The following is a 22,437-nucleotide window of genomic DNA, read 5'->3' as shown; positions in this document are numbered from 1 at the left end:
TACAGTTAAATTCATCTTAATGTGTTCAAGCTGTTTCATTGAGAGTTCAGTTCTCACCTTTTTTTTTTCTTACTATGTTCCCTGTACAGTCTGCACTGCCTGTCAGAGAGCAAGGAATTATCAAAACACCATTTCTCACTACATATAGTCCTATGGACACCCATTTTGGTGTAGACATGGTACACTTTGGAGGGAGAAAGAAGCAAGATGAAATGGCAAAACCTTGAGAGAGTACAAAGAGAATGAGAAAAGAGCACTGAACTTGGCAATATTTTTGTGTCTGTGAACTAGCTTGAGAGGCAAAATGTTTGAGTTATATTATGATGATCGAGGAGGGGCAAGGCTAAAAGCGACAGGGTTGCATAATGATAGTTGAAATGGCCAAAACAGGTAAGGCTACTGGAAGAGAGAGGGGTCATGGGAGAAGATTAGTGGAAAAAAGGTAAATTGAACTGAAGGGATTGAAAGGTAAGTAAGGATGAGAAACTACTGAAGAAAGTTCTTAAGAATTAAAAGGGTTTTAGGAGCTTAGGGGAGGTGCAGATACTGGGAATGAAAGAAACAGTGTCTTTGGTTTTCAGTCAATGGCTTATGGTCCCTAGATGAATGGATTCATGTAAGTAGTGTTTAAATTTCCAGTACCAGTACCTGTACTTCCTCTGGGATTTTTTCCAAGGGGACTTGAAATTAAAAAAAAGCCAACACAAGAGGGATGAATAACAGTTTTTCATTAGATTGGAGAGGGTTGTCGCTCTTGGTAAAAATAGTTTTATTATAACAGTAGCAAAACCAAGACTAAAGCAGCTGAAATGGAGGCTCAAAGGTTTTCTAAGTGTCTTGACCAAAACTTGCAATGACAAAGATACATGAATATTTCAAATAGAAATATACAGTCCTGAGGAAAGAGTATTTTTCTTGTAGGAAGATGGGATACGAATCTGTGCTTTAGATAACTGGAGGGTAATTGCAGAATAAGAGCAGTAACAAGAGAAAAGGAAGAGGTATATAGCATAGGTCATTACCAATTAAAAATATTTCATAGGTCAGCCATTTGCCTTCCCACGTAATTCTTTGAGCTCATCCATCTGTGAAGAGTCCTTCCTTGTGGCCCTTCTAACTCTTCTGGTGTCTGCCTTGTGGCACTGTGTGTGTGGTGGTGGGAAGTTTCTCTTTGTGCCAGGCTTGGGGAATTGTAACAAATGAAGCATAACAATGAAAGGCTCCTTAGTAGTGGTAGTTGTTTGTTAAAAGGACCCTGCATTGCTTCAAAGCAGCAGTAGCAGTTTCAGAATGGAATGAAGGAGCTTCATTCTCTTTTGGAAACTCTGTGCCTGGTGTGAAACATAACTGTGGACCAGTGAGCTGCAAACAGCTTTGTACTGAAGTGATGAATTGTGCTGTACTTAACTCTACATATGAGGTGAAGGAGGATCAGAGAGGGATGGATGAGGTCACTGTGTCTAATGGAAAGAACCTTTGTTTCTTGCTACAGAGAATGAGACTCTTCCCATTAAAGCCTGTTAAATCTCTGAGATTAATGGCATCTAGAAGCAGGGTTTTAACACCTGGTGTGAAACTAAATGGTCTTTGATTTATAATTTTAATATCTTCCTTTTTTTCTTTTTTTTTCTTTTGTACTTTTTTTCCATCTATCTCTCAATTGTCTGAACTCTCATGGGTTGCTTTTTCTTGTCTTGATCATTTAAAAATGTCAAAATAATTTGTCGAAAAGGACTGTTTTGAGACCCTTTGAGTTGTCTCTTTTGATCCAGGTTTGGTGTATTTATTTTTTTTTCCCCATGTGACACAGATTTTTGTATTTGCAGTGTGCACATCAGTGTAGTGTGTGTGTAACATGTTTCCTCTGGAAACCCTTTCTGCAACACCATTGCAAGCAGTTTGAATTATTTTTCACTCAGCTTCAGGTTGCATCTTCATAAAACGCGGTGGAATCTGATGCTGGAAAACATGCAAGATTGACAGTCCTGAAATTGAAATCTCTGTTTTATCTATGGAGTAGATAGCACAGCCTATCTATCCAAACTGTATGTTGGCAGTACAACTCATGATTAACCTGGTGAGATGACCTCTGCTTCTTATTATTTACAGAGTACTGAATGTTTGCAAAGACTTTGCAGAGTGACAATGTCATGTTTCAATTTGGGTTTTCAATATCTTTCTATATGATGTGTTTATTAAAGTATAAACATAGGGTTTTTGGTTTTGTTTTTTTTTTTTGTCTGTACAAAGTAAAGAACTACGAGCTCTGCACTGCATTTCCCATGTAAAAGAGATGTGCTTGTCTATAGTTGTGTTAGTACTGTAGAAATTAATAGGCTGTAGTAATTGAACATGATAAAATGTGATCTTTTATATTCAAAAAGTTAGCAGTTTAAAAACCTGAATGCATCATAGTGACTTTAGCAATACAGGTACTCTGCTAGATTACTGCAGCTGTCCCGTCAGCATCATGGTGAAGTGGTATGTGAGGGAGGAGGGAGTTGGCCAGGTATGAAAGGATAGAGGGAGCCTCTTGCTGTATCCAAACTCTGCTTTTGGGACTCTTCAATAGCATGCAAGTCCTATCTCTGGGGTGAAGCATGCTAAGGTAGAACACAGCAAGCACACCAAAGTTTGTTACTACTCTTGAGTATCATTCATGTTTTAAATCTGTCTTCTTAAGTTATATATTTCCTAACACTGCCATAAATTGCCAATTTTTTACTTGACCAGATGCACACAATATCAGCAAGTTTCTTGGTTTGTTTGGTGTTTTTGTCTCCTATCCCTTTTTGTGACTTTCTAGGTAAAATCCTTATTTTCATTATTATGCAAGGCTCCCAGCTGAAAGGCCTTGCATGTTCAGCATTTTATTTCTGGGCTCTTTGTTTTGAATTCCAACAATTCCATTCCATAGACCCTTCTCATACCTATGATGCTTGTATCTCATTTCACTATCACTACATAAACTGGCACTCTTCTGCTCTGACTTAATAATCTTTCAATACCCCACCTGCCGAAGGGGAGGTTTTAGTTGGGCTTTTATTTTTAAGACCTTGTATCGTCTTAGGCAACATTAGCTGAGGATATTCTGACTGCAAGTCATCCAGCCTTGCCTGGTGGTGTACTGGAGAGCTGGTGTGGTGGGGAGGGAGGTTTTCCATAGGTTATTGCTATGACACCAGTGAGTGTACTGTGTGACACATAACTTAGGGATGGTTAGGAAGTTTCCCTTTAAGCACCTGTGGGGGAACTAGACAATTTGGGTAGAAGCAAAACAGCCTAAGAAAGCTGAAACAGTGCCTTTATTTTTAGAAGAATCTAAGGGAAGATGCAATCATCCTACATGTTTCTATTTATGAGCTCAAGGTGACTTTGACACATTTGGCCTCTGAATCTTAGATTTTCCAAAGTGGGAGTCTAAGATGTGTTGCAGTGTATTAAATCTGTGCATACATATTGTATGCTTATAAGATTTTAAAGTGATAAATGAAAAAAGGTGGCTACAAAGCTCCAGAAGTCTATAGTGATTTTGGATATGATGGAGACATCAGTGATACTTCATGTAATTTAGTCTTTGACTGATGGAAACTGTCAGACACTGAGAAGCCATTGGGAAAGATGTCACCAAACAAATTGGATTTTCACAACATTATTAGTTTGTGAAATAACTTTATGTAACAGATTTTTTCCCTGAAAGCTCTTAAATGGAAATCATTAATAAGAGCATCATCATCAATAATTAGATAAAACATGCAAATGTAAGTAAGTTAAAATAAACTTGTAAGAGGATATTTCAGACTTAGAAAAAAACAGATTTTTTTTTTTTTTTTTTTTGAGACACAAAACCACAGGGCAGCACAATGTATTTTCTGAAGAAAACCCACAAGAGGCTTTTATGTATTGAAGCAAATGTCAAGAGCCATTCCTTATTTAACACTAAGTTATTTGACATCTCCTTATTTGTTGTTTGACAGCTTCATCGGGTGCTTTCTACTAGATAATACATGATTTCTGTCGTGCCAAGTTTTATTAAACAGACTTAAAATGGAACTTAAATTTTTAACAGTAATGTTGGAGTAAGAAAATATAGATATGATTTATTCTCTTCGGAAGGATTTTTTTTTTCTCTTTCTTTTTCCTTTTTTTTTTTTCCCTTTCCCTGTCATGTCTTAGGATACAGCAAAAAATAAGCAAGTTTGTATTAACAGGAAGTTCAGGCATGTGCAGATATGTTCCTCACATGTGAAACCTTTGTATGTGAATACATGGGGTTTTAAGTATAAGCATTGTATTCATTTTGAACTTTGCCTTTTGTTTTGGAAGACTGATAGATTGGATCTTTGAGCTTTAGAATAGTCTTTGAAAATCTCTAGACTTCCCATTACTTTTAATTTTAGCCTGTTTTTTCTTTTTTAAGAAAGAATTTATTATCTTTCATAGAAGGTGTGAAATAGCTGTATCTGGATTTAGAATTTAGTGAACAACTAACAAAAGGTAGATGAACTTTCAGAAAGGTCTAACAGAAGACATGATTTCCCCTTCAGGCTTCGTATTCCAGGATTCTGACAGCTTTGTCAGAATGGACATATTCAAGACAGCATGATTAGCCACACAGTTAATGCTCCTAATTAAAAAGAGGCATGTTTGTATGATGTCTCTGAATTATCTGGATATTAATGCAACTGAATGTGGCACAGAAAGGAGTTGTGTGATTTTGCTGTTGCAGTTCTCAACTGAATCAGAGATCTAAATTCAAAAGTATGGAAAAAAAAAAATCTTTAGTGTGGAAGAAAGTCATGTAGATTTGTGGGTCCCCTTTGAGCACTATTGCATATAATCAAGGGGGCTTAATCGTGAGGTTAGAAGGAGCATTAAACAGTGCTTTCCTTTGTGTATTAAATCTTCATAAGTGTGTGGGGAAACTTTAGCCGATGTATAAAAAAAAAAAATCTAAGTTGTCATCTTTGCAGTGGTGATGTTAAATAGCAAGGAAAGTGAGATAGTAGCCTGTACCCTGTGCCAGAGACACTGGATGGATCAGTCCACCTAAGTATTCTCTGAAGGATACTTTATTGCTTATACAAGAACTGAAGAAGGAATCCAGAAGCTTGAGGAAATGAGTGGGTCTTTTGAGTGCTTACCTTGTTAGAAAAGCTATGTATAAATTGTCAGGGAGCAGAAGTGTTCTATAGCAGTCATGTGGGTTCGGGGCTCTGAGCTGCCTCACCTCTCCCTTTCCTTCATATCTGTCTGCTAAACCTTGCTGTTACTTAAGCTGTTACTATAAAGAGTGGCTATGTTGGTTGTTTATGGGAAGAAACAGATCAAAAGCTGGTAACCAGCTGGTAGTAGAGAGGAGGATGGAGTCTGAAATGCATTTGCAAATGGTGGGATGGGGGCAAGTGGATGTCAAAGACATACAAAAGCGTATTCCCCTGCAATGTATTTTGGTTATCAGCTGTGGCCACCATTCATTTCCTGAAAGATGTTTAATAACCACTGCCCTTTAAAATTGTACTGAAGAACTAAAGGAATGAACCCACTATGAGAGGGATAAATGTGCCTGTATTATTTAACTGAATCAGGCGGTCACAATAGTCATTTCATGACACTTTGGAACTCATCCAGCAGTTCTTTTGAGTAGTAACTACTTAAAATATAATCTTTATTTTGGAAGTTTGCCTAGTATTAATGTGCAGAATATCCACTAATAGTTTTGTTTTAGCAGTACAATTTGTCCTTTAGATTGGCAATTCGCATTATTATGTCCTTATGAAAGCTAAAACCCAAGTACTATCAAGTACTTTTGTACGGTGACGTACAAAATAGTAGATGGCTGTTTTCACTTGAATATGATTTTTTTTTTAAACCCCAGCTATTTAAAGTTGTTGTGTTACTGTCTTCCTTCTGGTTTCTCTTACATCCATGTACAAATTTTGGCATATTTTTCTGTACAGTTTACAAATATAAAAAACTATGTCCAGATGGCTGCAGTGGTAATCTGTGATGTGATGATCTTCTCTCTTAATTATTCAACATGTGCAACTCCAATCTCTGTGTTGCCTCTTCCCTTTTTATACAGAATGCAACAGCTAAAATTCCTGGCTTTGAAGTCTTATGAGGAGAATCCCTCCTTCCACGGCCTCAGACTGACTTCTGATGGCCACACTGAGGATCAGTTTGGTGAATGTGCCAAGCAATGATGAGGGAAGTGCTCTGGATGATTTGACCAGGAGACTAGCTGCAAGGGAAACGAAACTAGAGTGGGAATCTGGGTCTTGAGAGGATAGCAAAAAGGTCGAGGAGCTAAGGGATAGCTAAGAGAAAAAGGGATGTGAAAACAAGAGCTGAGATTTTGTTGGAACTTGAGCCTAGGCTGCGCTGATCTGAGTGGCTTTATTCTTGCCTCTAAGATGATTGTGGTGCTTTTCTGTGTGGACCTGTGTGTTGGCTGGTGCTTGCTTGAAGAAGCTGTGGTCCGCTGGTACTATGCACCACTGATGAAGCAGACATGGCATGGCCATGGAGTGATAAATGGGATCTGAGGCGTTATTAAAAACTTTCTACTTTACTCAGCGCACTGTTCTTGAAGCAGTACTTTCTTTGCGTAAATCACAAGAGCCACAGCTCTTTGAGCAATTCTGGAGAACTAGCTTTGATGACATATTCTTCTTTTCTGAGTTGTCACCATCAGCTACAGATATTAGCAGACTTTGGCAGAATGTCACTAGGAATTTAAGGATTGATATTTGAGTGCGTTGGTCAATGACAGCTGATGGGTGACTGCCTCTTGCAGATCCTAAAATTCGTGCCAATGCTGAAATGAATGGCAATATTAAAAAAATGTTGAAGGAACTGGGTAATCAGTTTGTTAATTGAAGCTTTCACTTTATGAGACTACAAATTAAAATATGCTACTCTGCTGCATAGCAAACAGTCTGCATTACTGGGTCCAGTGATGAGACATGGTAGTATATGGCTCAGTTATTTCACTGAAGAAGCTCTATAGCTTCCAGTCTTGTCTTGATGTTTAATGAAGTGATCTTTGAGCTATTACTCTAATCAAATTGTGTATCTGAGTGATACACAAATTGTTTTTCTAACGCTATACTGAGTAAGGAAAGTATTTCAAAGTAATTGTATTCTAAAGAGGTATAGCTTTTATCTGTGCATTTGACAGGGGATTAATTACTAGAGTAAAACAACTGGTGGATATTTTTTTTTTTTTTTTTGGAAACAAGATTTAAATGAGTTTTGATATTTACTCACCTTGTGTCTGTATATTATGCGGACAAGGATGACGTAAAAAAAAGAATCACAGTTCATTTGGGTAAAAAAGTAAAATGTGAATGTCTTTTAACACTCAGCATTCACAGTTTTCACTGTAGGAGAGGGAACCAGCCCTCTTGATACACTCATGTGTCATCCCCCCTGCCATCTCCTTTCCTTTCTGGACTCCAGAGCTTGTCACTAGTGGTATTGCCAGGACTGGGAATTGAGATCATACATGTTGCCTGAGAATTTAGCTAGATTTGTTGGTAGGTGTGATGACAGGGACTTTTCTATATATTCCTTTCTCTAGCAATCTTACTCTTAAATGATTTGTATGAATTTGGGGAGTTTGGTTTTAAAAAATAAATCAAAAACCATTACAGAAACAGGGGCTGATCTGTATCATAGCCGCTGTTCATGTATTCCAGTTTTATGACCATACAACTGCTGATACCCTCTTTCCTGATTTGTCTGTATGCTTACTAGCAATATGCAACAGCTTGGGCTCTTTTTGAGGTAACAACAGTTCCCCCTGTCTGCTCATCACTTGCAGCAGCAACCTAATGTTCTATTATTTTAATAAATTGTAAAATGATACCACTAGCAGTACAGTAGACAAACAAGGTATTTTTAATAAAATTGACATGACTAAAGATGAAATAATTATTACTATTTTAAAGTGTGTACAGTAGCAATATGGAACAAAAGCTTTCCTTGGGCTCATAATTCTCTTCTAATGAACCCATAAAATGTATAGTCTGTTTCATTAGACGAGTACTTTTTTTTTCCAGGGTCATGCGAAAAGCTGCATGTTGTCCAGGGTAGTTAGTTAGCATGAGTAAATTTGAATGAAACTTGTACTGTTTTGCAAATCAAGAGGTGGAGCAAAGTACCCAGGGGAAGTAGAATGAGTCTCCTACAACAAATACATGGGTAGTGTCTGTGTGAGGAGACACTGGTGTGCGGGCATGTGGATGCCCGTATACAGAACCAGTCCTGAAAATGGCATATTTTAACCATGCCAAACTCTGCTGCTTGTATACTCATATTGACATAAATTCACTTCATTGTTCACTGGGAGTGCAGTTAAGCTGGCACACGATCATCAAAGATAGTTATTTGAAAGCATCTTTGCTGCTGGACACCTGCAGTTAGTATGGCAACTATTAATACAGTAGTTTATTTTAATCAAACAAAAGAAAACATAGTTTATAATTCCTAGCTAAATTTTACTTCCAACACAGTCTATTTTAACCAATCTAGAAATATTGATATCCTGATTATTTTGTTTTTAATATATGACTTTGCTTCCTGGAGGGAATAGTCTCTAAATTAATCTGCTTGGACCTAGCAGTAGTAGTTACATGCCACGCATACTTAGCTTTTCACGCTTTTTCTTTTTAGCAATAGCTATCTTCTGCTGGCTCAGCTAAATAAAATCTTGAATTGCTGCTTCTTTTTTTTTTTTTTTTTAATTATTATTCATCAAATACTGTTGATAGAGAAACTAAACACTTTGTAAAAAAAAAACAAAAACAAAACTTTGCCTAATGGGCCTCATTCATATTTCTTCTAGGCAAGCTAGATAAAGAAAAGTGAACGAGGGAGAGAATAAGTGCACAAGGCCCTTTATGCATAGAAATAAAATTATACAGAATCAACTAGGTTGGAAAAGATCTTTAATATCATCAAGTCCAAATATATTACACTTTATAATTAATTTTTTTTTGCACCCTCAGATTGTTTTAGACTTTTCAAATGCAATTTGTCAAAAGTCTGATTAAAGATCTGTGCTAGAAAGAAGTCAATGTGCTAGTCCCCAAAAGTAGTAGTCAAAAAGATGGTCTGTGTCACTCTTATGGGTATGTTTTGAAGAGTTTTGACTTCACCATTATATTTAATTGTTGAGTTAGATTTACATATGGAAATTATACTGAAGTCAAGGAAACTAGCCTAAACTTTTCATGTTTAGGGTTCTCTTGGCATTTATGTCTTGCCCTCCAGGCTAGCTATCACTTCTTGGCACAGTTGCCCTTTCAATGAGAAGAGCCTATTTCAGGAAAGACTTCTTTGCTTGCTTCAAGACTTCTGACCCTCAGTTGCAGTGTTTCAGAGATCATGGGTACAAAATTAAGGTGCTGCCTCCATGGGCTTGCTCTTGAAGACAGTGTCTCAGGCAGAGACAGAACTTGTGCAGCAGTCCTTACCGGGCGGTGTGCAGAAGGGAAAAATCTAACCCCTGCAAATTCTATGGGAAAGGATTTGGTTTCGAAAGCTTTTCTAAGGTGTCTGTTCATCTGCTTTTGCAGTGGGTACATGTTTAAAGTCTTTGTTTTTCTTTTGTTTTCATTTTTACTTTTATTCTAGCAGCGTATTAAGTGCTTTTTCTTTCTTTGCAGACTTTCTTTCTCCTTCTGTGCATGCTGTAGTGTAATGAAGTGGATAGTGAATTCCTGTTTCTTCCAGTTGCTCAACTGACTTAAAGCTTGCCCTTTTCTCATGTGAGAACTTGTGATGAGGTTTCTACCTCCTACCTTGATTTACCATTCTTTTGTCTGATTAGGGTCTCTGAAGACTATCCTCTGAGTAGTTGCAAGTAAACTTCTGCTTGCCGTTCCCCACAATGTATTTAAATTAATACATCTAAAATAATTAATACACTTAAATGTGTTGTGCCATTTTATTAGTTTAGGCAGGTAGAGGTCAAAGTAGAGAGAAACTTAAACACTTATAGAATCATAGAATAGTTAGGGTTGGAAAGGACCTGAAGATTATCTGGTTCCAACCCCCCCTGCCATGGGCAAGGGTGCCTCACCCTAGACCATGTCATACAAGACTCTGTTATCTCTAAGATATATTATCAGGAGTGCATTCACATCCTCTTTTGTCTCTTCTTCAAAGTCTAACCTTGTCTTTGGATGTTCTGATTGAGAGAAAGGAGTGTTTCTTGCCTGCATTTTTACCCTGTAAGAGAGAGAAGCAGTTCAGGTAGGTAGGAAAAATATTCCTTGACCCCCAAATTCTCCCACAGCATGACTATAGATGTAAACAGCTATGTCAGAGACTAACTATAGCATATATGTCTTTCCAAAGGATGCTGTTTGGATTTAGAGGCTGAGGAAAGGTATTGTGAAGGAATCTTTGCTTCTGAGTTCTGCACAGAGGGGATAGATGAAATCATCACAATATCTGCAGGATACAAGACATGAGACTTTTCAACATTTACATCTTAATCCTTATTAATATCAGGATTAGTCCCATGAAAGTCAGTAACCTTTTTGTAGTGGAAACGGTGGGGTCCATAGATATGTACAGATACAATATCTGTATGAAGAGTACTGGTCTTTCCTTTATCTCTGGAGAAGCAGGATTCTCGTTTTGTTTTTGCTGTTAGAGCTGTTTTTTGAAACTTGGCTGGGGTATAGAAGCCTGGTTACATAAAGATTATGAGTCTTCATTTACAGCCAGGGAGACAGAGAAGGCTGAGCTTCCAGTACAAATGTTTCATTTTATTCTTGTTTAATTTATACCCATTATATTCACACATTTAGGGGCATTTCTGAGACTTTACAAATAAAAAGAAATAAAGTTTGTACTTCTTTAAAGGGGAAGTACCATATTCCTAAGTGTTAGAATATCTTCTGCTGTACTCTGTGTAAGAAAAACTGCTTTTGTTTGAGTCTGTGATGCAGTATCGGTCCTTGATTTTGCTAAATGCATGTTCATAGTGTTACAGAAACCTGAATTAGAACTAGCTGTTAGTATTGTACTTGTATGATCTGTAAGTCAGTAATATAAATTAGCTATGATATAATCCACATAAACTGGTTGAATTTGGATAATTATAGTGCATAATACTCAAAATCTCACTCTTGCTGAAAATGAACAATCAGAACATTAGAACAGGAGCTTTATACCCCTATATAAGTGAGTGCACAGAATTTCTGTGAGCAAATACTGTGCTGTGAGCTACAAGCAATTTGTGGGACAGATTCATATTGGTACATGACATCATAAGATGCACTACTTAGGAAGGTAGGAGTATGAATTTAACTGCCAAGAAGCTTCCTTCCCCTCCTCTTTTTTTTTTTTTTTTTACTTAAACATACCAGAGAAGATAAAACTGACTATCAAATTGATGTACTGCTCAGATTTATTAAGATATTTTATGTATTTGACGTATTTATTTTAGTTGAAATTAGGGATCAGATGTGTCCAGGTCTTAGCTGGAAGGCTTCTAAAGAAAGCAAAATAAAGTGGTAAGAGAAGAGCAGTTCATCTTATGATGGCTGGTGCTACAGTAATGTTAGGGAGCAACATTTACTAAACATTCTGCTTTCTGAGCTTTTAAAACTCTTTGGTCTTACTGTACAGTATTTTTTAATTAACGGCCCTTTATTTCATATGTTTAGGATGTTCATTTTACCCTAATAGAAAATTTCCACATAATTAAGCAGCACAATGCAGTTCAGTGAGATCAAATGCATTAGAACTCAATATTGGCTATTATTTTTCCCTGAATTGCTCAATTAATTAGCAGAATGACATTTCTGCCATTATGGAGTTGTCTCAAAACACCAGTCTTCTCTGAGAGGCAGTGATGTCTCATAACTCTGTGCTGTCAGCAGGCAAGGATGTGGGACTCAGTAAATCTGCTAATGGTGGAAGTTTTTTTGGATCGCAGCATTAGGTTGTTACTGCTTAGAATGTTTGTTATGATAAAACTAAAGGAATTGGCTTGGGTCTAAAATCATTTTGACACTGTGAGTATTCTGCTACTTAGAAAGTAAGTATAGTTATTGGATGTTTCATAAAATCAGGGAGTTGAAACTTCAACTTTATTCTGGTACTGAAGGAAAACAGTTGTTGACTGGTGCCTGGATTTTAATAGAAAAGGGTCTTCAGTGTTAAAATCTGCAATACACAACCTTGTCATCAGTCTTGGTAAACAGATAGGGATGTCGGAACCAGTGCCCCTCCCTCCTGTAAAGCAAAAGTATATCATCAAAGCACTGAGGTGAACCTTGTCCTACTGCTTTAGGCTGTGCTATATATACTCCGTGGATAGGCAAAAAATACATGCTCTAAGGCTGTTTTGTCAAAACAGTCAGTAACATGAAGGAGCAATTCCTTTCCTACCTTACCTTCTTTCCATTGAGGAAAGCAGATCAAGGGGCAGTGGAGCCAATTGAACGTGGAACACAAATTTAGATAGATTTGCTGTGTCTAAATAAAATAAAAACTGTTGCAGAACATTACTTTTGCCACACACATTATAAAATTAAACTTTAAAATAGAAGAGAGGAGAATAAATAACAGTTTTTTAATCCTGCTGGGTGATAAAAGAAATCAATATTCCTAAATTGTGTAAGTGATAAATTCATGAATTAATTAGAGGAGCAGCTGATAGAATACTTTTGAGGAATCAAATACTACACAGCCAAAAAAACAATGTTGTTTTGTTTTAAACATCAAAAACTGTTTGTTTTTTTGGGGGGTTTTGTTTCTGTCTTTTTTTGTTTGTTTGTTTGTATATTAGTTTGTTGGTTTTTTTGTGTGTTTGTTTTTTGTTGTTTTTTTTTTTCTTCATGAGTGTTTCTCTTGTGCTTGAGTAAATTTCTTTGTATATTCCAGGCGCTTTTCCCACATGTGTGCAAGAAAAGTAGCCAGCTAAAAGAAGTGACTCCTGTGGAGGACAGCATGACCACCATGAAGGGCAGCTGCCTCCTTGCACTGCTGTTGGCAGGATTTGGTGTATTAGGAATACTGGAGCCAATAACAACAGAAGATACCCACTGCCACAGAGCTGAGCACCCAGTTATTGCATATAAAGGTAAGGGTCAAGCGCAAAAAAAAAACTTCTCCAGAAACTGGCTAAGGATTATGTAATCTGTTCATGGAAACCTCTGATTTTAATGCATAATGGTATATGAAAAAAGTTCTTTCAGTGCTGTTATATAGTAACCTGGACTATATTCCATGCAAGTTAAATACAACTAGGCTTGCGAAGTTTCTTCACAGCTTGGTGCTGTATGTGTCATTTAAACTTGGGTGACTCATTTTCTTCTGTAATTAAAACCAGCCTGAATTATTGCATGGCATTGTTCTTTTCCAGGTGCAGGACATTGCATGTGTACGCTTAATTTCATGAAGCGGCTTCTTGACCCATCTAGGTCACTCTGGACAGCAGCTTTGTCCTCTAACTTATGAAGTGTTTCTTTGAATTTAATGTGTTCTGTAAACTTTACAGATGGCACTCTGATGCCTCCTCTTGTTCATTGATTAAGGTATTAAACAGGACAGGCCTGAGGATCAGCCCTGGTGATATTCCAGTTGCTACTAGCCTCGTGGTAGAGTATGGTCCGTAAAACATTTATCTCTCAGATAATCCAGCCAGCTTGATTATCCAACCAACTTTTTGCCCATCTTGTTGCCTACCTGAAGAGACAGACTGTAATACCCTAACTTGCAGTGAGATAGTGTTGAAATCCTTGCAATAAATGACATCCTGTGCTTTTCCTCATCATTTAAACTATAGTCATTTTATTACAGAAGGCAATTGGGTTGGTCAGGAATGATTTCACCTTGGATTGTTCTCACTCATCTTCTTCTCTTCCATATGTCCAGAAAAGTGCATTCCAAAAGGACTAAATTCATAACTTTCCCAGGAATTTGAGATTGACTGGCCTGTAGTTCCCACAGTTGTGTTCCTGCAGTTTCTGAGGACCTTTCTTCATCTCTGTGACTTCTCAGAGATGAAGAGTAGCCAGTTATCTTGGTGCCCATGGATACAGCTTGTCTGATCCCATGGGTTTATATAGGTTCAGGTCTTGCAAGTCATCCTTGACTCAGGCCACAGCTACAGCTGGTAGTTCTTCAACCGCTTTGCTAAACACCAGATACCTTTGAGACATTGCTGGTGAAGACTGAAACAAACTGTTGAGTTCCTTGGCTTTATCTGTTGTCTGTGGGCACTAGATCACCTGCCCAATTCAGCAACAGGCTTCTATTTTCCCTGTTTGATGTTTTGTTATATTGCAGCAGTAAAAGCTGCTCTTGTTGCCCCTGACATTCCATACAAGTCTTAACTCTCACTGAACTTTATTTAACCTGACACAGTCCTTACATACCCATATGGTATTTCTAAATTCCTCCTTGGTTACCTTGTCCCTGCTTACACCTCATACAGCCTTTTTGCATTGGAACTCCACCATGAGTTCCTTGCTTTGACAATCCAGTCTTCATATGTCTGGTTCTTGTCTTGATTAGTGTGATGGACCACTGAGGAGCACTTGGACAAGTGAAGAACACTCGGAGGATGTTGTCTGAAAAAAACCCGAGGCATTTAATAACTTAGCTGATTTTTTAATTTATTTGAATTGAGAGTTTTTTCCATTAATGTCACAATTTAGAACAAATTCCAAATAGTTTGTATCTATGAGGAGGTAAGGACTGAGATGTATTACATTACATATTGCATTTCTTCTGTTTTTCTAAGAAAGCACATGTGTAATTTTTTTGTTCCAACAAATTAGGATTTATTGAATTTTAATTGAAAAAAGATTTGTTTCCATTCTTTTCATAAAGTTAGAGAAAATAATGTGTTTTCTGCAGAAAGTATTTTTGTTCTGGCATTTTAATGGTTTCATAGGAGCAATGTTACCAGCTGTCCCTTTCCCCAGTATATTGGAGAATGAATTGAAGTGGCTACATTCTGTATCTGGGAATAGCAAACCATCAGGCTATTATGAAGGAGGGAACTTTATCTCTCATTTATTGATAAGTAGTATGATTTATTCTGATGAAATATCTGGTTTTCTTAGCATTTGTCTCGTGTGTGTAATTTAGTTAAAAATGTTATTTTTTATCATGACACACATACACAATGTTATAAATTAAAATAGCACAGTTAAAATTCTGGCACTTAACTGCTTAATTCCACAAACTAAGGGAATCACTGTATATGCAACTGTAAAAGCAAGTAATTGAGAGTCATCCATGTGCTGAAATTCAATTAAAAATGTGTTGGTTTATGGGTCTGATTCAGCCAACAGTTACGAGAATAGCTTGAATTTAACCTGATCCTACCTTTTAGATCATTATTGTTCTCTGTAATATTTAATTTGTAGTGATGTCATTCTAGTTCTAATTTACTATACTAAGGCTTTCTGAGGCAGAGACCTCCTCTGTCGCCGTGTTCCAATTGCATCTTTTAATGTAGCCAACGGCAGTGTTGCAATTAGAGTTTACTAAACAAAACCAATTCCTTTTTGCTGTAAATATATGTGGGAAATAGAATTGTATAGAAACATCTATTGTCAGACTGTTACTATGATATTCAGGAAGATTTTTAGTGCCAGGCTCCCTCTTGACCTTTGTGGTAAAAATATCCTTAATCAGTACATATCCATGACATATCTTAGAATTTATGAACTGGCATGTCTTGAAAAAGTTTTCCTTCCTGTAAAAATATTCTGACTGCAGTAATCTGCAGGGAATCATCAGTAAATCTTAGAAAGTACACGTAGAAACGTACCTGAAATGCAGTATATAGTATGTAATAGCTAGGTAACACAACTGGTGTGGATACACAGTGGATTGACTTATAGTTGTAGGACTTCTAGTTAAGGGAAAATGGAAGATACGAGATCAAAGGAAAAGATGACTAAGAAATCTGTCTTTCAACCTGTGTGCTAGGAATGGACTACTTGGGGTATCAAAGTATATAAAAAAAGAGATGTGTGGGAGAAGAGCTGCTCTGTGAATTAATCCTGCAGTAGGAGTGGTTAGGATTCTATCATCCTTGTTCCCAGTTTCTGTATTCTTCCTACAGCATTTACTGATTTCATGAATGCCCATAGGAAAATTCCCTCTGTATATATTGACATTATTAGTGCTGCTAGACTAACACTGAGTCCTGGAATCAGTTAACAGCTATGAAACCTTTGATTTGAATGCTGCAATACTATCCTGTAAAGTCATCTTATAATAATATTAGGCTCACCAGAGCTAAATGCTATGTGGGATGCTGAACATCAGCCAAGGCTGAGTGCTACTGAGTGGTAGGTACTTTAAAGCTTGTAAACTCAGTACTAACTTTACAGAGATATCAACTCTTTTGTTTTATTTATAACTGACTAAAGCCTTGTTTTGTAGTTCTGGTGTGGCAAAATAGAATGTACTTATTTGATTTGTCTTCCTTTGAGAGGCATGGTAGATGGAGTGTAAACTATTAAATAAAACTAATGGAGTGAGAGTCTGGTGTAGCGTATGGATCAACAGCTGCAAAAAACTAATAAAAAGAAAACGTAGTCCCCAGGAGTTGTCGTGGTGAAATATGGAGAGGGAGCATATCTCCTGAAAGAGCTTACTTTCTTCCCCACTGCCCATCAAAAACTGCTCACTTAGGTGATGATCCTGTCAAGCTACCTTTTGTAGAGACATATACTATTTCTATCACTGATTTTCCCAGCTCAATAGTTTTAGCTGAAAGAACGTGATATATTTCCTGATACCAAACAGCAAGAATTTCACCCACCAATTGAGAACCTTTATTCAAGTACTTTGTTTGCTGGTGGAAGAGGAAAGAGAAGTTGCAGAAGCAGGGGAGATGCATACCCTTTTGAAGGATTTTTGACATGATCAAAAAAACCTGTTATGTTTCTCAAACATAGTTGTAATAACCATATTGTAATTTGTTTATCTGCATAGTTAATGTTAGGAATGCTTAAGGCAACTTTTCTCTCTCCCAGAAACTAAAATAAGAAAGTCCACTGTAGATCTGAAAATGCTTCAGCTCTATGTTGTCTTAAGTCTTCCCTAGACTAGAATTAAGGCACTTTGTGTCTTCCTAGGAAGCTGGAATTTAAATTTTCTCATTATTTGAAGTTGGTAGGAGCTATCATAGAGATAACATTTATATAAAAGCAGACCTCTGAGAGTGGGATGGGTTGACAGGATCAGTTCAGTAGCATGCAGTTCAGTGTTTTATGTGATGCATAGTCTGTCTTTTAAGTTTCTTCTCTTGGAGGAGTCGTCTGCCTCCTGATACGCAATTGTTATAAAATGACTTTTTAGAATAGGGCATTACTGCAGAATTCAAATTTAAGGTTTCATAGCTGTTAAGAATTGATTTCAAGACTCTCTGTTGGTCCAGCTGCACTAAAAATGTCATATAGGGCGTTTTCCGATAGGAAACAAGGTGCACATGACAGAATGAACACACAGAGACTCATAGTGGAAGGTTATTGGTCTTTGCATACTTTCCCATATGTTAAAAATGTGCAAATTTATTCTTGAAATAACTTAAGAATTAAGAAAGAAAAGGGGCTGAAATAAGCTGGTCATTAAAACAGAGCCTTATAATTATATACATATGTACAGAAATATATATATATTAATCTAGATATGCTTTCATGTGCATGCAGGTATGAAATGTTCACTCTTTAAAACAATTAGGGTTTATTGATGGTCAGCTGCTTCTTGGAAAACAGTCTCTTAATATAGAAAAGGGATGTGTTTAACCTAAACAGTTGGAAAAGGCTGCGAAAACCAAATTTCCTCTGGCTAGGAACAGGAAGGGGTAAATCATAGGCAAACAGTGTTTACAAAAATAAGATGCCTATGAGAAGCAATGACTGTTTATAAAAGTGGAACTATTCTTACTCGAAAACCAAAGCAAACCAGCTGAGTAAATATTTCCATAGGTTTCAAAGCCCTTAGCCATCTGGTTTACAGACTCAGTGGTAGCTCTCTGTGGAGCTGGTATTTTATTAGATTAAAAATACCCAAACAAACAACCCAAAAGTGTAAAAGTAGTCACAGTGGCACCTTGTTCTCTCTCCCTCCACCTGTTGTGTCCCCCCCCAAATTTGCTGAACTTTGAAACTTTCAGACCTGTCGAAAGTCACTAACTCAGCTGAAGACTTTTGCTGTAGGCAGACCCCATCTGTGAGGAAGAACTGAAGAGTCCATCACAGCTTTAGAGGTGTGTGAGGGTAAGCTGGGAAAAAAATGGACCCAACCCCAATTTCAGGTGTGAAATAAAAGTATTGACTGTCGTGCGGTTTACCAGCTTAAAGTTGAATTTTTTAGGCTTTTCTGTCAGAAATAAGGTGTGGTTGTGAACATGACTTAATTGACATTGAGGCTACAGCTGGGATCATCTGCTCTGGATCAAATCTCATTCGTTCATCCTCTCATAAAGTAATTTGAATTTTGAGTCATACTGTCTCAAAAAAACAACATAAGTTGACATAATTTTGGAAACTCTATTTAGTGATATTTTAAATACACGCTGTGCTGTAAAGAACTTATCTGTTGAATAAACATGCTCAAAAATAAGATGTCTTGATCCATATAAGAAATGAACATAAACCCTTCATTTCTACTTAAGGTTAACCAGAAAAGAAAAATAGCATAGTTATTTTTTGATTCCTTGGTTCAGGAATCCTAAGAAATATTTTTTTTTAACCTTATTGTCTAACCACCACAGAATTCCCTCACTTGATGTTTGTCTAAGTAATAGAGACTCGGTACATCCCTCTGTTCATTTTATCATGTGGTTTGTATATGGAGTGTATGCACTTCACATGTGCCAAGAGGAAATAACATGTGGGCTGAATGAAGAATGGTACGTGGTGTATGAACTTAGTTTTGTTTGTACTCTCTTTTCCCTAATCTTGTTGCAAGCTACTGTTTAAACCAATAGCAGTTGTCTACTAAGCTGCTCAGTTCCTGCTGGTTTTACCTTCTCTTTCCACTGGTTTTCAAAAATACCCTGTAAAGAACTCCTGCCAGCTTCAACAGCAATATTGAGGTGTACTGCTTTCCACCCGCTATCCTCTTTGGGGTTTTTCTTTATTTAAGGATGATTCATCAGTGAAGAAAAGTGGATTGCTAGATATTTCAACTTTGGTTTGCCTAGATGATAGGACTATGAGATTGCTTATACCATCCTGCCAAGAACCAGCCCTTCTTAAGGAGGAAGATAATTCCTCCTCCAGTTGTATATTTTTTGTCTCAAATGAGGTTTGCCTGTACTTTTGTACAGGAGACTAAGCACCTGCTGGGGAAAGGCAACTTTCAACTGCTCACTGTTAATTTTAAAAATTATGGCTTTGAAGATTGAAGGGTACTATCCCCTCACTATTTCCCTGAATCACCCAGTGTCTTTGGTGTGCGTTCTCATAAAACCCAGGATATGGAAGGGACTGAATTCTCTAAGCAGAGGACTTTTTGGCAGAAGTGATCATATATTAAAGTAAGCATCAATTTACAGTTCTTTTGGCATCCTGGCCGAGTGCCAGACTATCACTGAGTGTTAGTAATTGTAATACATTTCTGATAATTGAAAATCAGCAGTGGCTGCAATGACAAGTAAGCTGCACAGACATGTCCTATGAGCCTTTCCAGAGCCTTTCAATGGCTGATTTCTTCCCTGTTGGCCTAATACGGAAGTTTGGAGCATTTTAAATTTCCTGGTTGTTAACGAAGGAGCAAAATAAGAAAGAGGCTCCTGCCACATTCCATTAGCTGTACAAAGCAGCAGATGGAAGTAAATCTGTGTGTATGTGTGTGTGTGTGTGTACTTTTTTTCTTTGTCTTCAAAAGAGATGTATTTTCAATGGAGATGGGCATTTTTACTGAAAGTTTGTAAAACATATGTTAAAAGAACAGATCAGCAACCGAGAAATAGAGCTCCTAAACAGTGAAGTTCTGTCATCTTCTAGAAGCTTTGGTGTGTTCAGAGACAAGGGAAAACACAATATTGATTTGATTTTTCTCTATTTTATTTTTTTTCCCACCAGACAGTATTTATTTTTTTTTTTCATGAGATGTAAGGTACCCTTTGTCCCTTCTCTTGACAGCTGTCAGTGTGAGTATTCTACTGATCTGAAAGGCATTAGTGTAGCATATCCGTTGTTTCTAAATCATTTGGCAAAGTGTAAATTATGTTTTGCTGTAGTTTTGAATTCTCTATGCATAATCTCCATGCCAGTTCATGTGAATTTGATTCTTCTCCCTTTTCAGGGACTGCTTTGCAACATGGCAGATGTTGCAAAGATAATGAATTGTTGACTGAAGAGGAAGATTATGTATATGGCTGGTTAACATTGTATGGCTAAGGAGATGTGAGTCAGCCCTTTTTAACTTGCCTTGGTGTAATCCATTCATGTCCAGCTCTTTATGGAGCCCACACAGTCTGCATTGCCTCTCAAAGTAGCAGCAACATAGCTCTGTTTTGCAAGAATCTGCTTTAATTAAGTTCTTCTCAGTTACTTCTCCTGAAGTGACCTGGACTGCTAGTTTGTGAAAGGTGATGACAATTGCAGTCACTGGATTTGTGATCCTAGGCAACTCTGTTTTCATACTTGGTAGTGACCAGTTTCTGGAAGGACTCATTCCAGTGATCTTCCCTTCCAGGTTCTGCACAGCATTTGCAGGGCCCATCTTGCACTCACTCAGTAGCACCTCCTGCCCTTACTACCTGCCACTGAATGTCACCTTCTGCTGGGTATTGCATCATCTGAGAGATCTGGGAAATCCCTGGTCCACCCTTGGGCCTTACTTGGAGCTTTATGATTTCAAGGGATCGTAGAGGTGTGGAAGAAAAACATTTGCTAATTTTCCCTCATAATATCTTAAATAAACTTCAAGAGACACTTTGTGTTTATTTGACATAATGGGTGGAAGTAGAGAAGTGCAGTCAGTGCTGCTTCAAAGCGATTTTTGTTTTTCACATGCTTTCTTTCTTGCCTCCCTTCTGTGACGCTGCTCATTTGCCATAGACAAGACTGTGGGATACAGAATAGCAGCTGATTTTGTTTGCATGGCTGAACATGGTAGATTAACTTGTTACATGGCAATTTGTCACATTCAGGTGAGACCACACTTTTGACTTGTCATAAGCTTGTCTGTCCATTTACAGTGCTTACTTCAGGTTTTGTTCTGAAGGCTTTATGGATGAAGAAATGGCAGTTCTCCACCATTTCTGAGAATTAGGAGCTCACCATTTTACAACTAGCTCTACAGTAAATTGACTAAAGCAATAATAATGATAAATAATGACATATACCTGGAGTTTGACAGTGCCCTTCTGAACAAACATCATATCTACAAAGAGAGATATTCTGTTGTTAGTGCGGTTGTGGTTTTTCCATTTCTTTTTCTTTCTTTTCACTTTCCTTTTTTGGCTTGGGGCATCTCTTTGTTTTTTTGGTGGGGGAATGGAGGGGGTGGGGAGTATGTTCAACTTTGAAGTCCTGACTGCAAGCTCTATCCAAGATTAGCATCAGGCTTTACCTTATATTCCCTTTGTGTTACAATATGACTTGTTCTGTCAGTCTTTATATTTTTGGCATGAAATATCTTCAGACCTGAAAACATTTTATGAGCTGTCTTGAGCAGAAGTGATAGAATCAAGAAATTGTATTATGCTAAAACAATGAAAATAAAGAAGTTTAGTATGTTCATATGCCAGCATAAATAGGAATGCGTCATTGAGAGACGATAAGTTCCAGAAACAAGGTTGTGCTAATTGCAACACAGAGATTTTCCACAAAAATAACATGGCTTTATTATAACTGTCTATACGCAGTTGGCTTTATGCTTCTGTTCTCTGCAATACATATGTAAAAATCGAGCAGATTTCTTTACAAAACTCCTTGTTGAGAACAAATACTGTTTTTATGTAACCATACAACGTGATTTTCTGCAAAATGACTTCTGTGGCCAGTTGCCAAAGCCAGCATATAAGTGTAAAATGTGAAAGGCTAAGCCCCTCTGAAGAGAGGGCATCACTAAGGATGTCAAGTGTCTTATGCAGTCAGTCTGTCTCTCTGTGTCACATTCAGCAAGACAGACAGAGTAAGGGCCAGAACTGGTAACTGGAAGGGGGGCCTGCTTTCACTGGGAAGAGTGTGCGGGCTCTGTGCTGGTTGAGGGGTGAAGCTCCTGTTTTTTTTACCTCTTCAGGGCAAAGTAAATCTTTCACCAGTGCACATGCATTAAGTAGTATTTCCCACACATCAAAACACAACTGAACTTCATATTATAGTTTTCATTGCTCAGAAAAAGTCCTGATTATAGTAGCATGCTCATTTCTGCTTATCCCAATGAGTGAGTCCCTACCCTAAAGTGTGGATGAGCTGATCTGCATGG

General features: G+C 37.5%; 1 protein-coding gene across 7 annotated transcripts in view; it reads left to right on the top strand.

The window, feature by feature from the left end:
- The window catches only part of SEMA5A (semaphorin 5A), an 831,366-nt gene that overhangs the window by 86,414 nt on the left and 722,515 nt on the right, over positions 1 to 22,437 (top strand). For all 7 annotated transcript variants that reach the window (XR_009742648.1, XR_009742649.1, XM_061449193.1 and 4 more), the window contains one exon: positions 12,910 to 13,108. Coding sequence is in view for 5 of the 7 variants with exons in the window: in XM_061449193.1 (XP_061305177.1) it covers positions 12,976 to 13,108 (133 nt within the window). In the remaining 2 variants the exon portion in view is untranslated. The remainder of the gene's footprint in view (positions 1 to 12,909; positions 13,109 to 22,437) is intronic.

The sequence above is a fragment of the Pezoporus flaviventris genome, unplaced genomic scaffold (genome assembly GCF_033815535.1).
Source record: "Pezoporus flaviventris isolate CSIRO_AGI_PZ_B2104156 unplaced genomic scaffold, CSIRO_AGI_Pfla_v1 ptg000007l, whole genome shotgun sequence".
NCBI lineage: Eukaryota > Metazoa > Chordata > Aves > Psittaciformes > Psittacidae > Pezoporus > Pezoporus flaviventris.
This window is presented reverse-complemented; position numbering and strand designations above follow the sequence as displayed.